The sequence below is a fragment of the Passer montanus genome, unplaced genomic scaffold, assembly GCF_014805655.1.
Source record: "Passer montanus isolate IOZ18808 unplaced genomic scaffold, ASM1480565v1 scaffold45, whole genome shotgun sequence".
Lineage (NCBI taxonomy): Eukaryota > Metazoa > Chordata > Aves > Passeriformes > Passeridae > Passer > Passer montanus.
Genome location: NW_024369373.1, coordinates 5,999,118 through 6,012,449, shown reverse-complemented (window position 1 = coordinate 6,012,449; position 13,332 = coordinate 5,999,118). Strand labels below are relative to the sequence as shown.

General features: G+C 47.7%; 1 protein-coding gene across 2 annotated transcripts in view; it reads left to right on the top strand.

Moving 5' to 3' along the window:
• GNAO1 (G protein subunit alpha o1) overlaps positions 1-13,332 on the top strand; it is a 141,732-nt gene that overhangs the window by 103,886 nt on the left and 24,514 nt on the right. For both annotated transcript variants that reach the window (XM_039721263.1, XM_039721262.1), the window contains exons 5-6: positions 11,777-11,905; positions 12,616-12,745. In XM_039721263.1, the coding sequence (XP_039577197.1) occupies positions 11,777-11,905; positions 12,616-12,745 (259 nt within the window). The remainder of the gene's footprint in view (positions 1-11,776; positions 11,906-12,615; positions 12,746-13,332) is intronic.

Here is a 13,332-nt window from a genome sequence, read left to right as displayed (position 1 = left end):
GCAGCATCTACTCCATGCTGCTAGGAGGGGAAGGAGATACATACAGAGGAGAGGGAAGCCAGGCACAAACTGCACCATGGCCACTGAGGAAGTGTCAGCTCTGGTTTTGGTGGTTAGTCCAAGTGATTTGCTGGGGATTTACAATGCATTTTGTGTCATTGTAACCCCTTCCTTGCTGGGCTACACCGTGACCCCAGTGCTGAGCAGCAGGTTTGCTGGGAACACCAGGACTGAAAAGAAATTTAGTGCTCTAAAACTGCAAGCCTGGTATATGAAAATCCATGTGAGCAGTCACTGTAGCTCTGAGGCTTTTACAGCACTTTTAGTGATATAGATCAGAATTTCCCAGTCCCTCAGTATTGCTGTTGGTATGTGAGGTTTGGCAATAGCATAAGAACCATTTCCAAATCCTCCTTCAGGGAAACACCAGCCAGTACATCCTACTGAGCATCATTAATGTCAGTTTAAACATTTGCAGTTAAACAGATCCATGCTCTTGCAGTGCCCAACATGAGAAATACTGCACCAGTGTGCTGTGCAGTGATGCCAAATATGCTAAGGGTAGGAATAGGAGAAAGAAAGAGACAGAGGTGGCTGATGCTAGTTAGCGATGCTGAGAGCTGGGAATTGATAATGGAGTCCGGGCAAAAACCTTTTCTTAAATTAAACTAATGTTAAAGCAGCAACTTCACATGAAGAAATCCCCAGAGGACCTTCTCATTGAACAGAAATGCGTAAACAAAGAAATGACACAAATGCATAAGTTACAAACAAATTCAAGAAAAAAAGCCTGCACATTTCTGCCCAAGACCTCAACTACCTATACCCTGTCCCTGGGCACTTGGGGGTGGAAGATCTCTTTCCCCACACACGATAAAGAGCTGAATCTCCTGATCCAGTCTCGATCCAGTCCCACCTGCACTCTGGGCTGGCAGTGCAAGGTGAAGGATTAGCACCCTCTCTGAAGTCCCAGCAAAGGTCATCACAGTGTGGGACTCCCTGGCTCCTCAGGGCTCCCGTGGTGACAGCGGGGAGCAAGCAGCTTTGCTGCACGGAGGGTGAGACCTCCTATAGGAACAGATAACTCACATCAACAGGGAAAGCCTGAAGAAAAATTGGACAAAGTCCAGTTTCCTGCTTTACACGTGCTACCCTGCCTCCCCTGCCACGTGTCCCCAAAACAGCAGTGCCACCTTACACTCCTCTGTGGTTTCGGCTGCGGTCCCCCAGGTGATCCCCCATGTGTCCTCAGTGTGACACATGACACTGGCTCTGCCTGTGCACACCAGGCCTGGGCACGTGGGGCATGCCTGCTCCATGGCCCTTTTCTCTGCAATGCTTCTTCTTTTTTTTCCTTATTTATGCCTTAAATCTCATCAGTCCAGTCCTCAGCCCTAGGGACAAGTGGGTCATGAAGTGAGCATGTGAAGAAGACCCCACAAGAAAAATATTTGTGGGGATGCAGAGGCAAGGGTCAAGCAACAGTGCAGATATGACCCAGATCCACCCTGCAGCCTTACCCTGTATGGACCTAAGGAGGCATTCCTGGGATTCAGGAGGTTATTTCTGTTTTCACTTTGCAGTGGGAGCCAAAAAACCTCTGTATTTTGAGAAGCTTCAAACATTGATTGGATACGGCTGATCCTTCCATCAGCTGGTGCAGTGCCACCAGATGAATAAATCTTGCATGCATCTGTAATTACTGCTTAGCTTGTGTTTAAGTGCTGTGTCATTGATCTGCAGAACTCATCAAAATCCATATGGGAATCCATGAAATTATATTGGAAGGAGCAGAAAGGTACATGACAACATCCATTTTCAGCCTTGTTTGTTCACCAAAAAAAAAGAAGAAAGCATTTATTTATCTCCATTCAAATTCTTGGGTTAACTTGTGATTTATTCATCAATTGTAACACTGTTTTATCAGCTGCTCTTTGTGTAGGGAATATATTTCTTTCTTGTAGTGGGCCTCAATGAAATGCATTCAGTTTCTATCAGCCTTGCAGTACATGCCCCTAAGTGAGCAAAATATTAAAAGCATGGAAGAATATTGTTTGAGGTTTATAACCCTCAGTATGGAAAGTTCTGGTGGTCAAAGCTTCTGACTGCATATTAGGGAACCCAAAGGGATTTCCAAGGGCCACCAGAGACTTCCCATCACGTCCTCAGGCATCTATCCCCTTGATACTTCTATTCCTCCTGAAGCAAGTGTGATTAATAGTATTTCCCTGCTCCAGTGGGAGGCTGGGAGGACCCATCAATCCAGCTCAGCAAGAGCTGAGGTGCTCCAGCAGCAGGGAGCAGGGACAGTGCTTTGCTAGTGGTTAGCCATCTGCTCCAGGTGCTCTCCTCCCCTCCTGCAGCCAAGAGGAAGCACACCAAAGGCATTTATTGGGAATAAAGCCCACCACATCTGGAAGAACTGATGTTTTCCAGACCTAACGTTTCTCTGGCCCAGCTCCATCCTCCCACTGGAAGTGAAGTGCTCCTGGGTCAGTTCAAACTTCTCCCACAGGCAGGGAGGAACTCCTGCTCTGCCCACCTGGCTTGCTGCAGCACCTCGGCCCATGGCTTGCTCCCAAGAGATGTGGCCACTGACAGGTCCGTGGGCAGGCAGCAGAGGCTGCTTCTGGCAGGGACATGTCCCCAGGGCACAGAGGAAAGTCTGCACAAGTGCAAGTGCAGACAGCTTTTCCCAGCCCTGTGGAGGGACGTGCCTCTGGGGTGGTGTCCTCAGCTCATCTCCCACAAAGCCACAGCAGCTTTGTGGCTGGGCTGTCCCATACAGAGTATCCCAAATCAGTTTTGTCATGCAAACGTCCCTGATGCATGCTGAGCTGAGCACAGGGATCAGCCCACTCCTGCAGAGGCCTGGGAGCAACCCAAACCACTGTCTGGAGGACTGCAGGAGCCTAACCCCAGGAGTGGGTGTGTAGTGACAGAAGACTGTGCTAATAGACCTCTGAGGCTGCTCGTGCCAATAAAAGAGGGAGAAAGGAAAGATGGGGGCCAGCAGGTGACAGCCATTCCCGGTGAGAACAATGGAGCTGTTTTGATACACTATAAACAATCTTCTCCTGACAACGATTCGGTTGAACATTTTCTAAAGGGATGAGAAACTCCATGAATTTTCCCTTACGTGTCTCTGCTTCTGGATCCGGCCTGGATTGAAACCAAAATGCTGCAATACCACAAGCAAAGCTGCTCTCGAAGGAGCCTCAGCCTGACAGCTGCTGAGAAGGACCAGAAAGTCCATTTGCGTAGCACAGATTTTACACGCCCGAGAGATCTACCCATGTCTGGGATAACTAAGATATTTTTAGCGTGCAGCCAAGGGTAAAATTTCCAGGTTTTGCTTTTGCTACCTATGAGTCACATCTGCCCATGGCAGAGCACTGGCTAATTTTGGTACCCATGGTTTTTGGCAGGGATGCTTAAATGACATTTGAAAGCAGAAATCCCCATAGCTTGCTAATAGATCAGGAAAATGGACAGATGAGAAGATCCAGAGATATGATTTCCACTCCATCACCAGCAACACATCTTCCTCAGCAGGGTGAGTGGATAAATGGGACCCCTGATTGAAGTCAGCTCCCGACAGACCTACCCCACTCCTGGTAATTGCAGCATCATCCAGCCATGGGCATCCTCCAGCTACCTGATAGAGACACAGATCTCATTAAGTGATGCTTTCCTTTGCAGCATTAGATCTAAATCCCTCACCGGTGCTGTCCCTGCTGCAGACAGACACCAAGCACTACAAAACACTGCAGCTGTATCTAATTCTTTTCTTCCAGCTTAGAAATGGAGATGCTAATGCTACTTCACCAACAAGTGTGTAAATAGATGTCCCAGGCCTTTGTGCACACCCCAGTGAATATCTCTGGCCAGCGGCTGATCAAAAGGTTAAAGTCTGTGGGACTGGTTTCATCTGTGGTCCCAGCTGTCTGCTTTCCAGGGCTGGAGTAATTCTGAGTAATTAGCTTATTTGGCCTTGGGGCCAAATTGAATGTCTGCTGTGCAATGCAAGGAGCACTGGGGCAAGCAATCCTTCGTGCCTGTGCTGGTGTGCTCACTGGGGGCTGCGCATGCAGCAAACTGGGTTAGTTGATGTCTCTTCCCTGTTTGGGCTCTGCAGATGCTTGTGAATGCACCAGGGGCCCTGCTGCAGCACGGGGCCTGCATTCTCTGAGCAAGATTCCTTCCCAGAACAAGCCCTTCATTATCCCAAACTCCCTGGGGCTTATTTTTAGCCCCTCCTTTTCTTCCCTTTCTTCTTTTTACGGTATAAAAAACCATCAGCTCCACTGTCAGCTAGCTTATAACAGCAGTCCTGGAGCAAAGAAAAAAAGCTTCAAACCCACTGACTCTGTTGCATAAAGGTTTAGGCACATATCCTGCTCACTTCCAGGGTTCCAAGTCCCACCATTCCTCATTGCTTTTCCAGCTCAGCTACTGTCCTTCAGGGCTGGGTGTCAGAAGGAGGCAGAGCCTTACGTAAAGCAGGAGCAAGGCTGGGGCTTTGAGCTTTCCTCTGCTTCAGCCAGAGTTCGATCAGTGCCTGTGCCTGCCCTGCTGTGCAGAGGACACCGGTGAGCAGGGCCACCAGGAGAGGAGACCTTGCACAGCCTGAGCCGTGCGTCATCCCGGGCTCACGCAGAGCCCCTGTCAAAATCCTCTGCTTATAAAACAAAGGTGCCTTGTGGTCAGCAGCTCTGTGCTTGCTAAAAAACAATTTAAGTCACAGACTTTATATAAAACAGTGGCACTGCCCAGATGAGGACACTGCTGAAAGGCATCACAGCACTGCTGGTGGGCTGTGGTCACCATATCTGCCCTGTGTAGCAGCCCCAGGGGCCTGGTGTTACACTGCCTGGTTCTCCAAATAGCATCAGATTGAGTGACTGTAAAACAGTCACTTGTAGAACAAGGCAGCTATGGCTTCCTCTTCTCTCCATCTCAGAAAGGATTTGGGACATGAGGAAAACCCCTTCCTATGTGACAAAAGGCTCCAAAGTGCTTCTGTGAAGTAACGTCTTGGTAGCAGAGTAAAGATGCTGCACAGTGGATGTTGCAGAGGTCTCAGAGATGTCTACAGAGAAACAAGTGGGAGATAGAGAAGAGAGAGAGGACAGCTGTTCCCATTCAAAAATTAACAAAGTTAAACTCTGACACGGCAGTTTAAAAACCGGAAAAAGGCAGTTTGTTCACAGACAGGGTAGCTGAGCTTGGAAATTCCTTGCTGCAGATGTGGTTGTTAGAAGCTTAAATTGCTGCAGAAAGTGCCTAGACAAATTTCTGGAAGAAAAATCATTGAGGGGTAATAAATATAAAGAAATCACACTTCTCTTTGAAACTGTTATCCATATGAACTGCTGGAGGCTGGAAAAGGTGAATACTGCATGCTTCCCCTGTATTCGTACTTTTCTCTTAACATCTGCTCTTGGACCCTAGCTAAGCTAGGTGAGTCGTTGATCTGACCCAGACATGTTGTTTTTCTCTTTTGTAAGGGCTCTGATATGTCAAAAAATACCTCTTTCATCCCCTCTTACATCCCATCCAATTTTCAAGCTTCAATGCAGAAAGATAAACCCACATCTCCTTTCCCAGGGCCCCTCCAAAATCCTTTCTGGGTAAGTTTCTCATTCTTTCTTTTCCTCCAAAACCCACCTCACCCCCAGCCAGAGCTCTGTGATGACAAACTCAAATCATAACACAGTGGCCTTTAATTCCAGCAGTTAGGAGCAGAGCCATGGCCAGAGCTGACCACCTGTGAGCAAAGCCAGCCTGCACTTGCACCTGGAGACCCCTCATGTCCTCAAGTACCTTTGTTACACAGCTGCTATTTAGTGACTCTTCTCATCCACATGTGATGCTAAAAATTATTCTGGATCCAGTCATGCCTTGAAAAACTGCAAGTCTAACTAGGACAGCTAAACGCCAACCTGCTTTTATTCATTCCTCCTGCCTATCATTAGTATTAATATCAACTTGTCAAGTTGATCTTGATGTACAAGCCCTGTACAGCCTTGCTTCAGTGCAGGGCCAAAAACATTAAAAATGCATCACAACGCAGCATCTTTTTTGTCAAGATTTGGCACCTTCCTTTAATAGCAGGGACCATCCTCCTCACTCCCCAGAGAAGAGTAATGAAAACCCGTGGCATCCAGCAAGGTTCTTTCTGAGAGTGGGCTGTGCTTGATTTTCCCCTTTCCCTCGAATATAACAGCAGATCTGACTGGACATAGTGTCTGCAGAAAAAACACTGTGGTTCCATGACCTCTGGGTGCTTGCCCAGCACCAGCTGCCCTGGGCAGCCAAACCAAATTGTGTCACACCTTTAGGCAGCAGTGCCCACATGGTTTTGCTCTCTGGTAGGAGATAACTACAAGAGTTTACTCTCTTTTGTAGAGGCACTACTGACACTCCCTAAATCCAGTGCTTATCCTCTGTACCCTTACTCTATGGTCACTAAATATTAAATGGTTTTAATGCTAAATATACATTGAATTGTGTGTTCATCACTGAAAGAAAGGAAGAAGATAAGATGGAAGATCAGATACAGGCAGCCTTCTAATCTATCCATGAGCAGGGAAGGAGTGTTCAGATAGAGCCATCTTTACATAATCATTTAGATTTAGATGACATGGAGCCTGCTCATGACAACCTTGATTAAAAACTCAGCGTTCGCCAGGACACAGTGTTGGAGCTGCCCCTTGAGTGCCTCAGTACACAGAGTCCAAAATAACCCAGCAGTGACTCAGCTGCATGTGTTGACAAATGGGGATCTGCTTCCTCATCAAATACAACACAAGCCAACAAATCGAGGCTGGGGTATCCCACGCACACATGGCCTTTCCTTCACAGAGGAGACATGGCCAGAACTCAGGGCAGCCAGGATGGAGGAGCCACTGGGAAGATGGTGCTGTCTCCAGACTTGCTCCTGGAGTTGAAGCTCCAACCCTGCAGACCTGCCCCAGAGCAGGTCCCAGCTGTGGCTGCTGCTGCACTGCAGCTCGTTGAGCACTGAGGATGTGAGCGTGGCATCAGCACGGTGTGAGCACCTTGGGTGTGCACAGGGACAGCTGGATGATGCAAAAAGACTGCCAAGATGTCACCCTCAAGGCAAGAAAAACCCAACAGACCTTTAACCATCTTACTGCCGTTAAGCTCAATAGACATGAATGTCCGTCTGTGTAAGCTTTGCCGCAGGTATCCAGCCTTGACCACAGCCTGCAACCTCAGCTGCACTTCTTCATCCAAGAAAGCAGCCACTGGAGCTTTTGGCATAGGCAGCACAGTCCTGGGAGAAGGTTCCTGTGGGAGCCAGGAGCCTGAGGAGGGGTACCTGTGCACGCACTGCACGTAGGCTGCTGCCACCGAGCTGTTCCTGTGGGACACCTGGACAAAAGTTCCTTTTCTCCGTGCACTGTCTCTGGCACCAACAGTGCTGCTACCACTGGAAACAGCAAATGAAGGGGCAATACTACTGTGTATAGCTATTCACTGTCAACTAGCCTGTGTAGGACTCCTGCCTTTCTTAGACTCTGTTCAATGATCTCCTCACCCTGTATTTGTGAATTTCTATTTCCTCTGCATTTTGCTTTTAGCAGTATAACATAGTTGGGCTTCACCTCCTGAGCATGGCACTCGGAGTGACTCAGAAACCTGCAATCTGCTTCAAAACAAAGCATTTAAAATAAAACATATAAGCAGTAATGGAGCTACTCAGCTCCGGAGCAGAAATGCTAGAGGGTTCATCATGTACTCCCAAACCTTCTAACCTTCCTTCAGCTTTTTTTAACCCTTGCAAACCCAGGGCAAGGCAGGCTGCAAGTAAGAGCTGATGTGTCATTTCAGATATGCTTCCACTCCAGTGTGCAAAGCCTGGAGCTGGGAAATGGAAGAGCTCTGATGCCAGCACCAATGACGTGGAAGGGGGAGCCAAGCTCTCACTCCACGGCCTCCAAAGTGCTCTTATTTCTGCTGGTTAAACAGATGCCAGCTTCTGAGGGGATTATGTGTCATAGAGCCTGTTGGCTGTGACAACTAATTATCTTTCACAACAGTTTGGCCTTGAGATTTTCAGCTCAAAGGGCATACCAGCAGTGCTGCCATCCAGCACCATGTGCAGCAATTTGTCCCCATTTGAGTTTCCCTGTTCCCAAAGAGGTGGCACCCCCAAAGTACACCGTCCTCCCCCAGCCCAGGCTCACACCAGCAGCTCCTTCCAAGCAGCACGGGCAGGGAGCACCAGCACCCCAGTGAAACCTCAGAGATGCTTCCAGCAGGAACCCAGGAGAACAAGCAGCAGCTAAAATCAGCTCAGCATCCAAACAGCAGCCTGGCTGATCCTCCCATTCCCACAGCTGGCTGTTAGTGTGGCAGCCATGCCATGGCACACTCCTCCAGCTGAGCTTCACAGGCTGCACACACCAACAGGGTCCAGCTCAGCTGCAGCCAAGTGCAGGGGAAAAAATATCTGCCACAGCCCGAGTCTCTTTCTAGGGCAGAGCAGCCAAAGATTTAAACAGTTTTGGAATGCAGCCTCAAAACCAGCACTGAAAATGTTTTATAACTTCATATAAATTGATAGCTGACCCCCACTGATACTCCCAGGAACAGATGAAAAGCAGACCCAGACAACTGAAAGAATTTAAGTCATTGAGAAATACACAGAGTGCTGGAAAAGAATGGAGATGAGGAAAGAGATGAAGAGAGGAGTTAACAGTAAAGGTAAAGTGTGTATTGGCAAGCAGGTATTGGAGCTGGGATTGACAGCAGCCAGGCTGGAGGCACTGGTGTGGGATTGACATTGCAGAGCTCAGCTCACCTGCAGCCAGAAAAGGTTGAGTACTGAGGGTACTGAGTATTCTTCTGCCAAGAACCAGTTAAGCCCTGGGAAGCAGGTGCTAGAGGGCCCCCAGCTGAGGTTTCCATGGAGATATCCCAGGTGGGATCACAAACTGGATGTTGTCAGGTAGGAGAGGGTACATGGGATGGATCCTGCTTGGCTCTCCCTCTCTCATCTTGCCCTCTTGAGAGGCTGGCAGGCTGTACCACTTCCCCAAACCCCTGATCCCCCAGAGAACTCAGCTGGAGCCAGACACGAGGTTGCATCACAAGGGAAGGGAGGTAAAGCCTTCCAAGCCTCAGACCCAGGTTGAATGCAGGACCAAGTCAAATCTGGAGCTGACTTGCTGTCAGGCAGCCCAGGGGAATGCTGTGTGGAGGAGCCATGGACTGGGCATGCTGTAGTGTGAGTGAGAATGCTCTGAAATCCCAGCACACAGCCCAGGGTTCAGGTGATGATGCCATTCACCAGCAAATCATGGCAGGTTGAAAGCAGCAATTACAGTAACGAGCTTCTCCATCACTGCGCTGCTGAAGACCTGAGTCCTTTGGCCAGTTTGCAGTAAATTTCGTTTGCTGCACTCCCAGGATAAAAGGAGGATCTCAAAAGCAAGAATAATTAAAGGAGAATGTTCAATTGAAGAGAGTTTGGTCATCAGAAAATGCAGAAAATTAAGAAGGAGGAAGTGATAAAGGATTTCAGGATACTGCCAAGAGCTGCAAGAGGAAAAGAAAATCCCCCCTCTTACACCTCAGCTTTTTAGTATCACCTTGAATTTCCTGAGGACAGAGGAGAGCCTGAGTCTCTGAATACCAGCACTGCAGAGCTGCCTCAGTCTGCAGGGCCCTGTGAAGAGATGCAGCTGTCTCTTAAATAACAGCAGTTGACACCAGTTGTGAATAGATGAGTGATCGTGGCTTCAGCGTCACAGCCCAGGATCTGATTTCAAATGAAGCCCCATTCATCCATCCAGTGCCCATCACAGGGTTGTTAAAGGAGTATCTGTCACAAAACCACAATGCCTTTAAATGCTTGAAAAAGGGCACAACAAAAATAAGCCTGCTTAGCTTATATACTTTCCTCTGGGTGACGTGATTCTTGGAATTGTTTAGCAAAAACAAATTATAAATATGATGGGCAGGGAAAATACATGACATGAGCAGGGTGAGGTTTGTATTGACCTTAGTGTAGAGTTTGGCTGTCTGTTTGTTGTTCCAGGCTTGGGGGGTAGATATGAGAGACAGTGGCAGGGAGTTTTGTTGGGTAGCAGAGTGCACAGCCCCAGCTCTCCAGGTGTCCTGCTCCAGAGCCCTGGCTCAGTGCACTCCCTCCAGGACACAAGTGGAAAGCCATTCCTGCTTTGGATGCAGCAGGGATAGCATCTCCAGCAGCAGGTCAGGGCCAAGTTCAGGCCAAATGGGATGTGCTATGGCAAGGCAAATGAGGGGTGTTGGTTTGTTTACTCATCAGGACTAAATCCATGTTCTGTGTTTTAAAAAAATTGCATTTAGCTAAACTGAAAGTCAAGCATAGACATCATGTCTGTCTTGAGTGAATGGTTCCAGCTGATATAATGTCACACTCACCAGCAAACTCTTACATGAGACAGCAAAGTCCTCTTCTTCTCTGCAACTGTGCAGCTCCTCTTACTACTTTTTATTCACTGCCTGTTGCACTGGGCAAAACTGCCATCTTCTGGCACCTGAACAGGTACCCTCCTGTCCTGCCACCAGCAGGTCACCTCCTGCCCCACTGCCTCTCTGGGTGACATGCAGGCACAGGGATCAAAGGAAAAGAGCACTGTTCATGCACAGACGTGCTCTATTATATTCACAGTACATTGAAAGCATCTCAGAGCATTAGATTGATGCTCCTGGGGCCAGAGGTGGACATTTATGCCCTGTAATGCACATCAAACCCCTTTTAAGAGAAACTGGGCTGTCTGCGTGGAGGCTTAATGGTGGTGAGAAAGACTGTGCTGTGTGATGCAGGTCTGTGTTTATAGTTCATATTAAATGGTAATCCAAGTTCCTCTTTTCTTTATAAATTGTTTTTTAAATTGTCTTAAATGTGGATGGAAAACTGGATTGTGGTCATATGTGCAAAGATGTTGGGTTCCTCTACATAAATGTTTCATGCCAAAAGACAGGACTTCCTACCCCAAGTTTCAGCCTAGAGAGGCATTGCCTGTGTTCATAGATTTCAAGCCTAAAGCAGAATAAAGTTACATTTTAAACTGTCCAAGCATTTTAGAAGCTAAATCTCCTATCTGTTCCCCCAAATCCCCAATTTGTACTCCCAGATTATCACCATTTAAGTGGAGTCCTGGATTCTTTCCAAGAGGAGCATCTCGTGCAGCCCCAGCCCTGTGCTGGGTTTCAAACTGAAGCAGTGACTCTCCTGTGCAGATTCATCTCCCTTCATTTGAGCTGACTGGAAGCAAGGCATGGCATGTCCCTCCCTCCCTTCCCAGCACAGAAGGCATGTCCAAAGGGGACTCGACCTGTGTGTTCTGGGAGCAAGACCTGTATGCTGCAGCTCTTATCTGAATAAACCCTGGCAGAAACAGGTTTTGTGTACAGAATCCAACACAATGGACTGATTTGGACCCTTGTTCCTCAGGGAATAAAAATAGCAAGTTAATATTAAAACTGTGTATTTTCACAGATTGCAGGCGGGACTCACAACACACCATGCTTAATTTCCTGCTTTCAGTCCCCTATCAGATTTTATGCTTAGCTTACTGAGGTTTGTTTTTCCCCAGAATAGGATATTTTTTTCCTTTAGCTACAATACATTCAGCCATGAAAAATGAGATTGAAAAAGATTAATAGGAAGCTGAAGGATTCATCTGAGATTGACAAAGATTAATGTGTGTCTTATTCTTAGCTGTTTTCTTTCTCTTTTCCCTTCTTCTCTTAGCTACCTAGACAGCTTAGATCGAATTGGAGCTGCAGACTACCAGCCCACGGAGCAGGATATCCTCCGAACCAGGGTCAAAACAACTGGCATCGTAGAAACCCATTTCACATTCAAAAACCTCCACTTCAGGTTAGTCTAAAATTGTACAGTAAATTTGCAGAACAACTATTTATCATAGGGTTTCCCCATAGTTCCTAAAGGAGAAGTTGTTAAATTGCTGGTTAATGCATGGACAGCTCCCACTGCAGAAGATACAGCACTTTGGAGGGTCAACAAAATGAAAAGTTTGGCAATCCTGTCTTGAAAGTCACTGCCTGTTATGATAGAACATGGCAGCTTCTTCTAACCCAAACAACACCTCTTTGCTGGAATGTATAATGAAAGACTGACCCCCAAATATGATCAAACCTCATAAATGTAAAAATATTTGGCCAGATCTTTTCTCTTAAGTGGGTCAGTGACATGTATTTAACACAATACATTAACCCTCATGATGCCATCCAGTAGAGAGAAGAGGGCACAACAACAGAAAGCCACACACAAACAGTATTTAGAGCATATAAAAGTCAAGAGTGTGTGGTCTCCACCTCTACTGATCCTTTGGGACCCAGCACTCTGCTAAGGCTCTCCCATGGATCTGCACATCCCTGTCTGTAACTGCTCCTCCTGGCTCTCCTCAGCTGCAGGCCCTGGAGGAGAAGACCAAGCTAGCAGTGAAAGACCCACTGCTTTGTGCTTGGATCCTCCCAGGACCCACGTGGTCAGAGAATGCCCAGAATGCTCAAGTTCCCTGGTAGCTGGGGAGGAATGGGTGGTGATGGTGCTCCCCTGTGCCACAGGCTCTTCGATGTCGGGGGCCAGCGGTCAGAGCGCAAGAAGTGGATTCACTGCTTTGAGGATGTCACAGCGATCATCTTCTGTGTCGCGCTGAGTGGCTACGACCAGGTGCTCCATGAAGACGAAACCACGGTGAGTCTAAGTGGGTCTTGGAGGCCCCAACAGCTCTGTGGGGGATACTGCATAGCCAGCAACTCCTCAGAGATCACCGAATGCTCCCTGGGGTGCTACAGCAATGTGCTTTTGTCCATCGCTCCCCCTTGGCTCTGAAGTCCTGGGGAGAGCTCTCCTTCTTCATGTTCTTTGATACGAAGTCTGCATACCCAGGTAATGCTTCCTTACACTGGTAAAGGCAAAGTGTTTGCTTCTCCTTTCTAGCCAACCTGTGTTCTCAAAATGCATAACAGGAACCTATAACCAGCATGAGGATACAGCTGGGTGCTTTAAAACAGGGAAGCAGTCAGGCCATGGTGCAGAGGTGCAGGACAGCAGTGCACACTCAGGGCTCAGCCCAGGAATAGAACCTATTTAGGATACAGAAATTCGTTTTCTTTAGTGAGAATGGAACTGTTTAAGTCTTCAGGTAATTTGCTCTAGGAGAGATTTATGACTTCCCACTGTGACATTAGGCTCAAAATACCATCTGGAAATAAAGCTGGTGAGGACCTGTGTGCTCCCTGGTATTAGAATGCAATTAATACAAGTTACTTGAATACACA